This window comes from Montipora foliosa, chromosome 3, assembly GCF_036669935.1.
Source record: "Montipora foliosa isolate CH-2021 chromosome 3, ASM3666993v2, whole genome shotgun sequence".
Classification (NCBI taxonomy): Eukaryota; Metazoa; Cnidaria; class Anthozoa; order Scleractinia; family Acroporidae; genus Montipora; species Montipora foliosa.
The window spans coordinates 69,143,940-69,160,990 of NC_090871.1; the positions used below are offsets into that span (position 1 = coordinate 69,143,940).

General features: G+C 38.7%; 1 protein-coding gene across 1 annotated transcript in view; it reads left to right on the top strand.

Annotated features, from left to right (window-relative positions):
- The first annotated feature begins 2,248 nt into the window (after positions 1–2,248).
- Positions 2,249–17,051, top strand: part of LOC137998105 (UDP-glucose 6-dehydrogenase-like) — an 18,709-nt gene continuing 3,906 nt past the window's right edge. The window contains exons 1-8 of the mRNA XM_068844522.1: positions 2,249–2,492; positions 2,580–2,681; positions 2,826–2,861; positions 8,667–8,782; positions 9,243–9,288; positions 9,938–10,013; positions 15,512–15,633; positions 16,556–16,703. Coding sequence (XP_068700623.1) covers positions 2,331–2,492; positions 2,580–2,681; positions 2,826–2,861; positions 8,667–8,782; positions 9,243–9,288; positions 9,938–10,013; positions 15,512–15,633; positions 16,556–16,703 — 808 coding nt within the window. The 5' untranslated portion in view covers positions 2,249–2,330. The remainder of the gene's footprint in view (positions 2,493–2,579; positions 2,682–2,825; positions 2,862–8,666; positions 8,783–9,242; positions 9,289–9,937; positions 10,014–15,511; positions 15,634–16,555; positions 16,704–17,051) is intronic.

Consider the following 17,051-nt stretch of genomic DNA (forward strand, 5'->3'; position numbering starts at 1 on the left):
AATCTTTTGTTTTGCGCTCATACACTATGCATAAATTACGTAACCAACACGTCCCTATTGGTTAGTTCCTCAGTACGGAGTAAACAACTATTGTGTTTTGTGCACGGTCAAGGCCAAAAAAGAGAACAAAAACCTAAAACAAAGATATTTGTCGGGTTTCATAACCATTCCCTTCTATTAACTATGGACGAACTCACTCTTTCCAATCGAGATAGTATACGCTAAGCCAGAGTAGAATGCCTCCGAAACATGGAAAACACCCTTATTAGGTCTAAATAAGAAAGATGAAATGTGATACATCTTTTCCCTATAAGTTTCTTCATTATTGCACGCTCCGTTGCGACGTCTCTAAACTGTAGCCATTACTTGAAAAACCCAGGATAACATATTCCATCACCGTTGAGGCCCTCCGCAGAGGGGTCCTTGTTCCCTCGTTCCCTTTAAAAATTTGCTTGTCACCCCTTGTTCCTGAAATTGTGGCTAAAAAGGCTTAGCGTGTATGAGGCCACCTTAAAGCAGAAACAGCCATAAATCAAAAAGGGATTGCCGAGTGCTGGAACATGTAATTGAAGATGTGGAACAATTACTTCCGAACTTGTTCCCAGCTCAGTTTTGATTCCGAAAATTATTTATGTTCCCTTGTTCCCAAATTGATATTTGTCATTGTTCCCTCGTCGTTCCGCAGTTTAAATTAGCCATGTTTTTCTGGTTCCCCAAAACCCCTGGGCCCGGTTGTTCGAAAGCCGATTAATTTAATCCAGGATTAGCGTAAACTTTTGTTTCATGTTTTCAACATTTTGGTGAAAGGTTTTTTTGCCTATTTTTGTTTTTCAAGATTGACCTCTTCTAATGTAAAATTTTGCCGAATATCAGCGTTGAACGGCATTTTGGAATAGAGAAATAAACTCCTTGGTTAATTTTTAATCTGGGATTAGCGTTAATCGGCTTTTGAACAACCGGGCCCTGGCGTCACCGTTCAATCAGCCATGCTCCTTTTGGGTTTTGAATGCTTCCGTTTTGTTACTCAGTCACAATTTACTCACACAATTTTCAACATTGATAAATTGGAATTAGATCACAGCAATGGAAATCATTTTCGGATTGCGTTGTCGCTCACGGTAGCCTGCGTTCCTGTTGTTGCTTACCCCATAAACGTAAACATACTGTCAAGGGCAGGTCACAGGTCACAAGTCACGGGTCACAGGTCACAGGTCACAGGTCACAGGTCACAGGTCACAAGTCACAGGTCACAAGTCAGTGTTTTGCCAATTACAGAAACAACCCCAACCGTTTACCAATAGACGAGTTCACGCTCTTTATTGCATCATGGGTAATCAGAGCAACATGGCGGAAAATTCAAAGGTTTGTATGTAAATTCAAAGCATAATATACTCTACATGACTCTACTTTATAGACTTTCGACTTCATAAACCAAAGAAGTAAGTTCATGTTCACATCTGATATGAAGTAGACTTCGTATCCGTTCTTTAGAATACCTAAATATTTCTTTTTTTGTCTCCATATAATCTCTGTAATTTTGTGCCTTTGGAATTACAGGAAATGTATGGCAGAAAACCTTTTTATTAAAATAATTTCTACAATAGCCATTTTCTCCAAATATATTCTGTCACACCTTTGAGCGCATATCTTCTGTTTTGGAAAATAAAAAATACCCAAAATTGCATATCATAAATACTTTTCATCGTTTTGAACTTCCTTACAAACTTTTGAATTCCTCTCCATCTTGCCCTGATTACCCATGATGCACTCACGATCGTGAACTCGTCTATGCTAACAGAGGCCGAAAAACTTAGTTAGGCCTAATTAGGCCTTAGGTTAGCTTAAATGAATGTTTAGGATTCTTTTTCTGTATTGGTAAAACAATGACCTGTGACTTGAAACCTGTGACCTGTGATTTGTACCTGCCGAACTGTCAATCTCTGTCACGGCTCGCTGATTGCCACAGTTTAATACTGTGATTGACGGCAGTGAAAAACGAAAATGCTGATTACGCGTATAGGACGTTTTTCAACCAACCTCTAGGTACACCAATAACAATAGAGAAATGTACGACTTCTGGTGGACGAAACAAAAGAAGCTAATGAGATATCTTTTGTTTTCGTCCACCAACATGGCGGCGATGACGTAACTTGAAAACCTCCTATTTTTGACCGGAGAAGTGAAGGATGGGTTAACACCTCCACCCCATCCCCCACGAAGAGTGCCGCTGACCATTATAGCCCGCGAGGAGAACACTGAGTAAACAACACAAGTGTGAACTGTGATCATTAACTTCTCGTCACTTTGGCAACATACTACTTCACCAAGAGATGAATGCAATCAAAGCGATCTGCTGTATAGGCGCTGGATATGTTGGTGGTCCAACATGCAGTGTTATTGCGCTCAAATGCCCGGAAATCCAAGTTACGGTAGTCGATCTAAGCAAGACGCGAATCGACGCTTGGAATTCGGATAAATTGCCCATCTTTGAGGTATGAAGGGTAGTGCTTTAAGCATTTAACGTAATTGCTATAGAATCTATTTTATTAATTCGAGCTTTTTCTGATTTCTTTTATCAGCCTGGGTTGAATGATGTGGTGAAGCAATGTCGCGGAAAGAACCTGTTCTTTTCAACGGATATCGATTCAGCCATCCGCGGTGCGGACCTAATATTTATCTGTGTGAGTAAAATATTTTTTCATCTCTGTTGATTGTCATTTTGACCTTGGTTTGTTTTAAGAATAGTCGTTGTAATATCATTTAAGCGGCTTCTCTCAGTGTTTGCCGTTTTAAAATGGTCTCTCTAATCCCTGTATTTTTTGCAGGTTAACACGCCGACCAAAACCTTTGGTGTGGGAAAGGTGAGCTACAGAAATTTATTCTAACTTTGTGAGAACTTAAGAGGAAAAGCTTCGAATATTAGAGATTATAGAAAGGCTGTTTCGACTTAAACACGTTAGTTTGTTAATTAAATATGCATAGGATTTTTATTGATACGTGGTGGATCGTTAATATAAGCATTTTGATTGATGATAATAATTATTACATACCGGAAGGTAGTATTTCCCTGCACCACCGTTGGGCGCCAGTTGTGAGATTACATAGCGATTTTCCTCCCACCTTCGTTGTTATAGTGACGAGGATGGAATAACTTTTATAATAGCTTTTTTTTCTTTAAAAACGTTAAGTCACTATTTTTATTAGCGGCATATATAAAGGGATTAATCAAAGGCTGTCAAATATTCATCTTCTAGTTCTTTGATTTACGAGCATTATGCTAAATCTTCTGGGATGTCAACTGTTCTTTCCCAGGGGACGCCTCATTGTTGATAGTTTGCTATTGTGACTGCCCCATTGTCTTGTGTGGCTTTGAATAGAAAACAGCTAAACATACACCCAAATTTTACAAAGAGAACATGGCATGTGAATAAATACCAGATATAGAATGTTTTGAAGAAATAAATACATTCATGGATACTTGTAAGATAATAAATCAGTGTAAAAAGAAACTGACTTTTGTGAGCTGTACTATGAGGATTATAACAGGAGTCTCAGTAACATATTTCTTATTTTGTTACATCAAAGTAACACAGGACAAAAAGCTGGAAACATTGAATAGATTTTCAAAGATATATGATCATCATTAATTAATGATACAGTATGTTGTGTTTTTGGGAAGTCATATTTTTAGACTCCCTTAAAAGTGACTGTGGGAGGTTACAAGAATGACAACTGCAGTCTAAAAATGGAGTCCTGAAAAATTCAGGCTGGGAATAAACATTAAATCAGGTCATATTTTTGCTGCAGCATTCACTGGACTTCAAAATGATGTTTCTGGTACAGTTCAAATATACTAAAATACATGCAAGAATTTCAGCATGTTGATTGGCTGAGAGCATATAAATTAATCCCAAACAGTGCAGAAAAATGAAATTAGTGCAGTTAGTTGAAATTACTGCAATAAAGGTTTTCCTGTACGTGCCAGGCCTTCTGATATTACGTGATGGTGCAATTTTGCAAAATCGACCTCATATCACATCCGATTGCACAATTCACGAAAAATCGCATAATTCACTTGTAAAAGAACGCACAACATTCGTAAAATAAAACATAAATCAACAAGTTTCTTAGGAGTAATCTTGCATAAATATGTGATTTTCAAGATGATTTACCTTGGAAAATGGCTAAAAAGCCTTTGTTTATACCTTCATTTTTTGTAAACATTCAAAGTTCAAGACGTTATATTGCATGTCAGAGCTTGGTATTAGTCTCATTCTTAAAGAGTCGCCTATTGGTGTAACACAAACACATTGTCAACCTTTGTTCAGATAAGCAAATCTGTTCAGAAATATAATACTACACAGAAAAACAAAGCATAATCTTGAAGCTAGTTGTGGCATACAGGAATATCTTCAATAATTATTGATCATTCATTTGGCATGCTAGCTGTGTCCTTTCAACATGGCATCTGACAGGATGCGGCGATGCGGATCCGCATAATTCACTGAAATCCGCATCTTCCGCATAATTCCGATATTTTCCGCAAAAAAACAGAAGAAACACCTGATATTAGTGATAAAGCAGCTCCTTGACATCCTCAAAAACATAAAAGCCAAAGAAATTGACTGTTTTGAAACGCTTATTTTCCTGAAAATTGAAGAAAAACACCATTTCGTTCGGAAGATGAAAGTTTGTAAGAAAGATCGTAAGCAGTTTCCGCGCATTTTTTCGCCAATGAGCCTGGACACTAGTTTTTGTTCCTACAATGCTTCCCATTGGACAAGAAACAGTTACACTTCAGCAAATGACGTGACTGATAAGAAACTGAGGGCGCGTTCGATTGAGCGTATTCTGGAATAGGAATACATGGAATAGAAGTTAGAAATCCTTCGTTTTTACGGAGATTCACATTAAAATTATCAAACACCTTCTAAAATGCTATTTTAAACATATCTTTATTATCGTCGTTGCTTTAAAAGCGCCAGACATACCGTTTTAAATCATCACTCCACATATTCCTATTCCGGAATAGGGTCAATCGAACGCACCCTAAGTCAATGATCGAGGGAATGGATCGTGCTCCAAAGGTATTACAATTTTGCTCCATTATCTCCAAATTGAAACAAAATTCATGACGAGAAACAAAATAATTTTTTATCGCTTTATTTATTTTACCAAAAGCTGCGGCAAAATCCCAACTGCTAACCCTTTTATTTCAACGGTGAAATCTGGTCGCAAATTGGTGACTCCTCCGTGTATTTTAATCACAAAGGGCAAAAATTCAGTCACAAATGCGATTGTATTGGTTGCAATTTCGATTACGGATTTACTGTAAGCATGTAAATACATTGGACAGGCCTAATTATTAGTTTTATAACTTGTTTAAATTTCCACATAATCTGGTGTAATTTCCGCATAATCAACGCATGTTTCCGCATAATATGGCCAAAAATTTTCGCGTAATCTTTAATTTTTTCCGCATCCTATCAGAAGCCATGTTTCAACTTTTAACGTGGTGCACCAATAATGCAGAAGACCTCATTTTTTTTACTTATCCCAACTAATGTTGATCAAGATTCATAATTACTGTCCCCTTGTGTTCAAAATGTCTTCAGAAAAAAGTTGCTTAATTTACATAATATTTATTGCATAATTGGCCTTTCTAATCGCATATTCTGGCCTGCAAATTTCGCATAACTTGCATTTTTTCATCCCACCCTATCAGAAGGCCTGACATGCATAGAGCGGCTTTCAATTGAGTGTCGAAAGTAATTAGCAAATTTCTTTGGTTTATGATTAGTTCACTCAGTGATTGGTTTAAAGTTCTCGTGACACTTTTTTAACCAATCAGAAGTGAAACCAAAACGAATCGTGGCTCGCGTGTGAGCATTTCCAGTGCTTTGTGTCAGCTACATGTAACTACTTCGAGTTTTGATTGATTTACCAGTCGGAGATTGTCTCCATCCTTTTTGATTGGCTAAAGTAATTTCAAATTGGTTTTGGTTTTACGACACTCAATTGAAAATCACTGTATGTGATTACCAAATAATCGCATCATGATTGACTAGTAATTGCAATAATAACATTTATTGCATTCCCCCTTTGGACTCATACAATTTTTGTTCATCTTTGAAAAAATTTACTTGACTTGTGCTTTTTTATCCCAAATTGCACTATGGCAGGGGATTTGTTAAAAACCTGAGGTACGACTGACTGCACACTCTTTTGCTACTACTTTTCCTGGATGTTTCAATCTTTTCTGCTTCCTTTATTATTATTTATATCACAAAAATTTAAAATGCATAGGGTTCTGCAAAATGGTGATGGCCTCCTAAGAACAATTTTAAGGAAACCTTATGATAGAGCTGGTTTAAGGGTGGTGCGGAAAAAAATTAAAGATAATTTATGCAGAAATTTTTGGCCATATTATGCGTAAACATGCGTTGATTATGCGGAAATTACACCGGATTATGCAGAAATTTAAACATTTATAAAACTAATAATTAGGCCCATCCAATGTATTTACATGCTTATGGTAAATCAGGACTCGAAATTGCGACCAATACAGCCACTTTTTCCCTTTGCGATTAAGATATCTGGACGATCGCGAGTCGCCAATTTGCGACCAGCATTCACCATTAAAATAAAGGAGTTAGTAATCGGCATTTTGCCGAAACTTTTGCTAAAAGAAATAAGGCGATAAAAAAATATTTTGTTTCAATTTGGAGATATGGAGCAAAATTGTGATGTGGTTGATTGAACCATGATCCAGTCCCTCGATCATTCACCATTTTCAGCGGTTTTTTACACATACGTATTGCAGGCTCTTTGTTTTGTACAACTTCATCGCTATGATTGTCCCTACTTTACCAGAGTTACAAATGATGCAATTTAATTTGCTATAACTTGTGGCTAAATTTTCATACCTTGTATCTTTTTTTAAAATTTCGAGCCTAGGGTATGTTAAGAAAACCATTTAACTAGAGTCCAGGCTCATTCCCGAAAAATGAGTGGAAACTGCGAACTTTCATCTTGCGAACGGACTGGCGTGTTTTCTTCAATGTTCAGGAAAATAAGTGTTTCAAAATAGTCAATCTCTTTGGCTTTTGTGTTTGTGAGGGTGGTAAGCAGCTGCTTTATCACCAAAATCAGGCATTTCTTCAGTTTTATGCAGAAAATATCGTAGTTATGCAGAGGATGCAGATTTTAGAGGATTATGCGGATCCGCATCACCGCATCCTGTCAGATGCCATGGATCATGCTGCTGGTCAATATACCTGTGCGCGGGGGGCTCAGTTCGTTGAGCACCGGGCTGTCATGCGGGAGGTTGTGAGTTCAACTCCGGCTGGACCAACACTCAGGGTCTTCAAATAACTGAGGAGAAAGTGCTGCCTTTGTAACTACACCTGCAAATGGTTAGACTTTCAAGTCTTCTCAGATAAGGACGATAAGCTGGAGGACTCGTCTCACAGCCCTTGTTCACACACTATTCGAAAAGAGTAGGGCACGGAGTTCTGGGTGTTGTGGTCTGACCGTTCCAGCATGTGGTTGACTTGGCAGGATTAGCTGGAAGGGCTTCTGTGTTAATGAGACCACAATTGTGTATAACAGATAGAAGTCAAGCTACTTAGCCAAGTGCTGAAGCTTTGCTTAAATCTTTAACCTTAAAGAGATGTTCAGGAGTTCACGACAACAACAACAACAATGATAACAACAACAACGGTGACCCACTTGAAAGAAGATGTTTAATGTATTTAAGACATTGGCATGCTGCGAGTACAGCATGCATTTTTGTATGTCTCTTTTTTTTCCGCTGCCAAACAACAACATTTCATTTTCAGCATTGTCATTATTTTTGCTTATGTTTCCTATTTTTGGTGGACTGGTCACTCTTCCGCATTTTAACCATAGTAAATGGAAGTTCTTATTATAGAGTAATTACAATTATAGTAAACACAAATTTTTGGGGTGACCACCTTTAAGAAAGGTGTGTGAAGTACACCAGTATTATTAAAGTAATGATGAATGTGTGTTTATTGAAATTGCAGTTGCAATGGTGGCACAATGAAAGTGAAGTTTAATAAAATAATTATAGTAAACTGGCAGGGGTTTCAATAGAAGCCGGTTACCGTCGGTATACCACCGCCTGCTTTGCCTCACACCGCCGGCTAGTTTGCCTTGATTTTCACTGAAAATGCTATCATAAACTTGTCAAACTGCCGCCTTCAATGGGCTATCATGGACGGCTATTTCAGAAGTTATTGAAACCCCTGAACTGACCAAAGAAACATGATTTATTGTGTTCCTGCTTTACATACTTAGCAAACTTTTTCAACCACATTTTACCATTTTACCTTGCATAACACTGTATAAAGGCTTTTGCCATAGTCAAGAAGATATAATTAAGTACATGATTCAAGTCAACCAGTGTTAGGAGAACTTTTTGGCTGAAGAATTAACCCGACCGCTTATCAACGTTGCTTGATCTAAAAGACGCCTTTATCTTAAAATCTTTAAAATGTATGGAACCTCCTGTAAACTAGTGATCCTTCTTTGTGTTTATAATAAATTAAATAAATCCACCTTTCAGCCCTCAATGTACCATTACAAACATTTGATTCATATTATTTTGTTGATACTCCATGTCAAAGTACTTAATATTACAGGGCCGTGCACCAGACTTGAAGTACATAGAATCAGCTGCCAGACATATTGCTGAGGTGGCTGATGGTGAGAAAATTGTTGTGGAAAAGAGTACCGTCCCTGTTCGAGCTGCAGAAAGGTATTGATACTCCATCCATCATTAAACGTTATATTCAATCCACATGGTAATCATGGCCAAACGACCGATACTGTGCACATACTTCTTCAAACTGAGCTTCAAGTACTCACACTCATGAATAATTGATGAGTGTGAGTACTTGAAGGGAAGGAAAATGAAGTTACAAATTATTAAGTAAAGAAATAAGAAAGCCAAGAAAACAATTTTAATAATAATAATAATAATAATGATGATGATGATGATGATGATGATGATGATGATGATAATTTGCTTTGATGAACCAAACAATCTTTTTGAAGTTTATATTTAATCAATACATGTTTCGGATGAAACATCATCCATCATCATCATCGTCATCATCATCCATCGTCAGTAATAATTATTATTTTTGCTTGACATACTGTAATGTATGTTTTGTCACTTAAAATTCACATCTGGTCGTAATCTTATGTTTTTGCAGTATCACAAGAATATTTGAAGCTAATGGTAGCAGAGGGAAATTTCAGGTTTGCAGCTTTCAGTTAATTTACACTGGACTGTAACATGATTTCATAGTACTTTCAATAGTGACTTCAGTATAAACAGTTATGTAAAGTGCAGGGCTGACACAGTCGGGAGATATTAAACTGATTGCCTCCTAGGTGTGATTCCTACATGTGCAGACTCGCCATCATTTGTGGGTTGAGTTACATGTAGTTGCTTCTCTTCTTTCCTCTGAGAGTATTTTCTCCATGGCAGGTATTCTGGTTTTTCCTTAAAAACCAATGTTTGTTCTGATTTGAGTAACACTGTAAATTGATTTCAAATGATTGCTATGTACAGTGTATAAATTATTAAGTTCCCAATTAGACTGTCTCAGTGCTAGAAGACATGACACTAATAGGACACTAAATCCATTTGACAGAACTGAACAGCCAGATTGGGCATTTGGAAGGACTAAATCTCCAATGCCTTCAAATGAACACACTTCAAGGGTGATATATACTCCTCCAGATGAATTTGAGGCATTATCATGCTAGTGTTCCTTTCAGTCTATTGCATTTTCTATGCAAACTGATGGATCTGGTCTGCCTGTGTTCGGTCAGAAGGTCAGAGCAACCTATTAAACTTAAAGAAAGTTCAAGTTAGTTCAAAACTTTCTTTTGTATCTTCTAGGTTCTGTCAAATCCTGAATTTTTGGCTGAAGGCACTGCAATTAAGGACTTGTTGGAACCGGATAGAGTCTTAATTGGTAGGTTTCAACCTTAACCCATTAGGGAATTTAAGTATGTGACATTTTTGAGCCAGTCGGACGGTAACTGAAAATGAATATTTTGCATGCCGCGACAGACGTGTCTCCCAGATTTTAACCTAATCATCTCTAAAGACTAATGGAGAAAAGATACTAAATTAGCAATATAAAGTTAGTAGTGACAAGACAAGTTAAAAGGGAAAACAACTTGCTTCAGTTGCAGTCTGCAGCTCAAAAATGTTGCATGCTTATTAATACCGTACATGTATTTACCCGTCGACCCCCCATTTTTGATCGCAAAAAAAGCAATTTCTTAATTTCTTTGTTATGTAAATGTTCATGGGACACTAATCTTGTATTCTTTGATTTCTGGAAATGTGGATACACAAAAAAATCAGGGCCTCAAGTGCTTAATAGTTTTGTGGTTTAGCAGTTGTTGTATATGTGGGAATTTTGTCCTTGAGTTTCGAAAAAGTTCTCAGAAAATCGAGCTAGTAAACCTCAAACTGACCTGTTTTGTTGTTCAAGGATAAAGGGCTTTAGAGGATAAGCACAACATCACAGAAGCAGGAGTCAATCTTTGAAAATAACTTGCGAACAATGTGAAAATGTGCAAGGTTTAATTGGTCCTTGACTTATAATTTCTCACATGACAAACCAAACAATACGAAGTTTGTAAAAGCATTTAAATCAGCCAGGTTTGTATAAAGAATGAAAAACAATCATTATCAACCAGCATTTTCAGGCAACACGAGTGACAATGCTTGCACGCAAACACGAGGTATTGCACCAGGTTACTAAGCCATTGAACGACCGCGTTTCGCCTTTTAGAGCTTCATTCCGCTATTGGAATTTAACAAAAATTTCCAGTGTCTATTTCATATTTGTGCTTGTGAGTATCTTCAACTGGAATTGCTTACATTCATTTTGAAGTCTTTTGTCCACTGCGTTCGTTATGCCCAAGACAACATTATTATGTTCATTTTGAATAAATTACTTAGCTGGAACTTGGCTTAAAGTCTTCGACCCATTGTTATGTCCTGGTATCCCTGTGTATCGCTGGCCTGGCTGTGAAGCTTCTGGAACGTTTCAGGAACGTTTTGGATAACATGTGTTCTGGACTAACAGTGTGTATCTCCTAGTCTGCTTAGCCACGATTAAAGTTACTTGCGATACTACACCCGTGTATAAGTCGAGGGCGATTTTTGGAGCTTCTTTTGAGGCCATAAAAGGTCGACTTATACACGGGCAAATACGGTAATTCCTTATTGACTCCTCATTAGCCTGTTCCAGGCTCTCAGATAGTCGAGAAAACAAAAAGAACTGCGTGTGAAAAGCGAGTGGGGGCTTGGGTCGAGGCGAGGCGGGAGAGCCTGTAAGCATCTCTTTAAATTCTTCATTCCGGTATACCAGCTCCTGGTATACCCTCTGATTGGTCAATTTTGACAGTTTACATCAACACTTTCATCATCATTTTGATTCACGCACGGAGCACGAAAGAAAGAGGTCAACTCTGTCGCCAAAAGTTGTGTCTGTTCGACTTTAATAAGTCGAAAAAACGATCCGTTTGCAATGCTTCCAACTGGTTTTGGTAAAAGCATAAATTTTCAGTTACTGCCGCACATTACGAAAGCGCTTCAATGTTGTGATACGACATCTCTCCACACCGCTTAAAATATAGCATCACCGGGTACGATATATAGTTCGCATTTGACACAACTATTATGTCCCATGCACGCCACAATTGTTAGCATTCAACGGCGCTCTCTGAAAACTCTGACGAACGAAAAAAATACAATCTTTTGTTATTCTTTCTTATGCAAATACTTGGCTGCGTATTCGAATTCACCAGCTAGGGTCAATTAAATTTCTGCCTTCATCGCCTTCAAAAAAATGAGAGCAAAAAGAAAAACAGGCTTGTATTTCCGTTGTATGTCTCAAAGCTTTAAAAGATCAAGCGATTTCAGGAAGCGAAGGTGATGGCTACGTGTCTGTATACTGCAAATGCAATTGAACCCATCCACATGAAATATCAATCTTTCACATTCATTATCGGTTGTTCTGTTGCATCAGAGCTGAAGTTTATTGATGAGATCATCTTATCATCTAGGCCAGAAACTTCAATGGTTGGGTTTCTGTTTTCCTTGAAAAAGTCAACAGAGCGTCGGGAACTCGCAGCTTTCGAACTGGTCGTGTCTTTTGGTCGAATTTGCTAAATCTCCCGTCGGTGATTTCCTTGAAACTCGTTTCCCGGTTGCTTTGACAATGCCTTCGTTCGCTTGTAAAGTTATTTTCCTAAAAGTGCCTTAAATTCTGGCTAACGTACTCGCACAAGTGAGAATTAACGCATCACCTCTGAACAGAGTTAGTAGAGGGGAACTAACTCTGCTCTGAACAACAATAAAAGAATCGCGCTTGAACTCGCGTGGGACCACACAATGCCGCCCTTTTTCAACACTTTGACATTGACATTTTGACATGCAAAAGGTTATTTGCAAAGTGGGCAGAATGAAGAATTTAAAGAGATGCTTACAGGCTCTCGCGCCTCGCCTTGACCCAAGCTCCCACTTGCTTTTCACACGCAGTTCTTTTCGTTTTCTCGACTATCTGAGAGCCTGGAACAGGCTAACTCCTCATGTGCCCCTTAGGACTCCTCAGTTGACATCTGACATTAGACATGGAGTAAACTCTGTCAAGTCTCACTCTCCCTGGAGTCAGTGGATTAATGGAGGGGACATAGTGTTTGACTGGTTAACCCATTCACTTCTCAGGCACACCAGGATACTTCCAGTTGACGAGTAAAATTGTCTGGCATTAGACAGAGTAAAATCTGTTAAGTATCACTTGCAGGAGTCAATGGGTTAATGGAAGGACATAGTGTTTGACTGGTTAACCCATTCACTCCTCAGGCACACCAGGATACTCCCAGTTGATGAGTAAAATTGTCTGGCATTGGACAGAGTAAAATCTGTTAAGTATCACTTGCAGGAGTCAATGGGTTAATGGAAGGACATAGTGTTTGACTGGTTAACCCATTCACTTCTCAGGCACACCTGGATACTCCCAGTTGATGAGTAAAATTGTCTGGCATTAGACAGAGTAAAATCTGTTAAGTATCACTTGCAGGAGTCAATGGGTTAATGGAAGGACATAGTGTTTGACTGGTTAACCCATTCACTCCTCAGGCACACCAGGATACTCCCAGTTGATGAGTAAAATTGTCTGGCATTGGACAGAGTAAAATCTGTTAAGTATCACTTGCAGGAGTCAATGGGTTAATGGAAGGACATAGTGTTTGACTGGTTAACCCATTCACTTCTCAGGCACACCAGGATACTTCCAGTTGATGAGTAAAATTGTCTGGCATTAGACAGAGTAAAATCTGTTAAGTATCACTTGCAGGAGTCAATGGGTTAATGGAAGGACATAGTGTTTGACTGGTTAATCCATTCACTCCTCAGGCACACCAGGATACTCCCAGTTGATGAGTAAAATTGTCTGGCATTAGACAGAGTAAAATCTGTTAAGTATCACTACCAGGAGTCAATGGGTTAATGAAAGGACATAGTGTTTGACTGGTTAACCCATTCACTCCTCAGGCACACCAGGATACTCGCAGTTGATGAGTAAAATTGTCTGGCATTAGACAGAGTAAAATCTGTTAAGTATCACTTGCAGGAGTCAGTGGGTTAATGGAAGGACATAGTGTTTGACTGGTTAACCCATTCACTCCTCAGGCACACCAGGATACTCCCAGTTGATGAGTAAAATTGTCTGGCATTAAACAGAGTAAAATCTGTTAAGTATCACTTGCAGGAGTCAATGGGTTAATGGAAGGACATAGTGTTTGACTGGTTAACCCATTCACTAGAAGGCACACCAGGATACTCCCAGTTGATGAGTAAAATTGTCTGGCATTAAACAGAGTAAAATCTGTTAAGTATCACTTGCAGGAGTCAATGGGTTAATGGAAGGACATAGTGTTTGACTGGTTAACCCATTCACTAGTCAGGCACACCAGGATACTCCCAGTTGATGAGTAAAATTGTCTGGCATTAAACAGAGTAAAATCTGTTAAGTATCACTTGCAGGAGTCAATGGGTTAATGGAAGGACATAGTGTTTGACTGGTTAACCCATTCACTAGTCAAGCACACCAGGATACTCTCAGTTGATGAGTAAAATTGTCTGGCATTAGACAGAGTAAAATCTGTTAAGTATCACTACCAGGAGTCAATGGGTTAATGGACGGACGTAGTATTTGACTGGTTAACCCATTCACTAGTCAGGCACACCACGATACTCCCAGTTGATAAGTAAAATTGTCTGGCATTAGACAGAGTAAAATCTGTTAAGTATCACTTGCAGGAGTCAATGGGTTAATGGAAGGACATAGTGTTTGACTGGTTAACCCATTCACTAGTCAGGCACACCAGGATACTCTCAGTTGATGAGTAAAATTGTCTGGCATTAGACAGAGTAAAATCTGTTAAGTATTACTACCAGGAGTCAATAGGTTAATGGAGGGGACATATAAAGTGTTTTACTGGTTAATGCATTCAATGCTCAGGCATCCCAGGATGCCCACAGTTGACAAGTAATTCCTCTGGCATTGGAAAGAGTTAAATCTGTTAAGTACATGTATTACTACCACAGTCCGATGGGTGAAGGGCAGATCGAGTGACTGGCAAGACTAGCAGGACAATAACTCAACCTAGTTTAATAACCTTTTAGCTCCCACCAATCACCTACAGCCTACTTGGTAGAGCATTCCAACATGCGATGGGAAGTTGAGGAGCACATAAATTTTCTCACACATCTGGGCCTGCTGTCATGAATATTTAGTGATCTCTCCAACAGCTGCCTTTGGCAATTATTATTATTATTATTATTATTATTATTATTATTATTATTATTATTATTATTATTAATTCAATGTCTTTAGGAGGCAGTGTGGTCCAGTGGTCAGGAGGCCCTTGCCTTGAGATCGGGGAATCTCGGGTTCTGACGTCTTGTTGAATTTGTTCCTGGTAGTCCCTGGTTGAACTTCTCAGCTGTACTTGTAAATAGCCATTGAACTGGTTTGCCTCCAGCCAGTTGGGATTCTTAACAGTCGTTGTTGAATGTTCTGTTCTGTCCTGATTATGTTAATTTCATTGGCCCTGAAAAGCCCCTATGGGGAGTGGTCCCCTATATGTATGTCTTTGGCCAAATGTAAATGCTGCCCAACAATGAAGATTACATTACACAAATGAGTTATCCGGATCATACATGTAAATTTGTCATTACCCAAGAACTGCAAACAGAATAGAGACGTACAGTACAATGTACACGTAGACTGACAGTGTTATTATAAAGAGCTATACTGTATGACAGGTGTGCATTGAATCAGTTCAACTGCATTGTTGTTTGATTTCACTGTATAAATTCTTTCCAAAGCTTTCCTTAGCTGTTACTATGTATTTATACATCCTGATTTCACTGTTTCTCGTCTAACAGGAGGGGAGCAAAGCCCAGAAGGATGGAAGGCAATTGAAGCACTCTCATCTGTTTATGAACACTGGATTCCCAGGGAAAATATCATTAAAACAAACACATGGTCATCTGAGCTCTCCAAGCTGGTAAGATGAGAGACATTGACTTTTTTGTCTCTTTATACATATTAGCTAGTCTGCATAATCCATTCAGAGAAAGTATGCATCTGTCATGTTATTCGTCTGGTGTAAAGTCGGGACGAACTACTGCACTGCAAAAAATGCACATAATCCGTCCGGGACGAACTTGGGCAAACATTTTTCTGCGTCTTTTAAATTTGTCTACTAGTAGTATAAAGATGGGCACAAAACACATTTATGCATCTGGTCGAACTTATCCAGTTTTTTGTGTCTTCGGTCTCTAGCACAAAAAGGGCCATTATCACGGACCAATCCTTGATTTGGAATGGTCTTTTTCAATATTGATAAACCTAATTTTACATGTAATTTTTATATGTGCAAAATGATTATGATGATATTAAATTTTCGATCTTGGTTATTGCGTTTCTAGCTTTTATTGATTGTTTCACGCAATCTCGTTTATGAGTGCAAATACGAGTACAAGGAGGGATTACGTTTTTACAAACGTTGGCCGTGTATCACTTATATTTAGACAGACTTAACTGATTAGGGTGTAATGTGAAGTGCTAAGTATCTACCTCGTATGAACCATGTGAGCGTTAGCCCTACTGATGCAAATGGGACACACAAGGACAGAGAAAAACTGACTGAGCTACAAGGTCAGACGGGAGCAGGCCGTGGGAACTGACCTGACCTGACCTGAAGTTCGTGGGTTCAGTTCCCACCCTGGTCAGAGTTTTTCTCTGTCCTTCATAGGGGCTAGATACTTAGCACTTCGCATTACACTATCATCAGTTAAGTCTATGAGTGCAAAGAAACATACTGTATACAACCGCAATGGATGACATTGACAGGAATGCAAATTAGTGAAAAAAAAACAGGAAACTGCAAATGCATGTGTTTTAAAATTGCGGATTTTTGCCTGTAGGCAGCCAATGCCTTCCTGGCCCAAAGAATCTCCAGCATTAATGCCATGAGTGCAATCTGTGAGGCAACTGGCGCAGATGTCTCTGAAGTAGCAAGTGCAATTGGACGGGACTCCAGGATTGGTAGTTGTTTCTTACAAGCATCAGTCGGTAAGTTTCCTTATCGGCAGGGGTTTCAGTAACTTCTGAAATAGCCGTCCATGATAGCCCATTGAAGGTGGCAGTTTGACAAGTTTATGATAGCATTTTTAGTGAAAATCAAGGCAAACTAGCCGGCGGTGTGAGGCAAAGCAGGCGGCGGTATACCGCCGGTAACCGGCTTCTATTGAAACCCCTGTATCGGTGCAATTCAGATACTGTAAGTCTTTGGGTTTGTGGGTTTGTGTACACTGCGATAACGTTTCAAAACCACAAGTAAGTCGGAATTCTAGCAAACCTAATTAAAGCCATTTGCCCAGGTGCACTTTTGGGCAGAGACAAGTTTTAACAATTTAACAC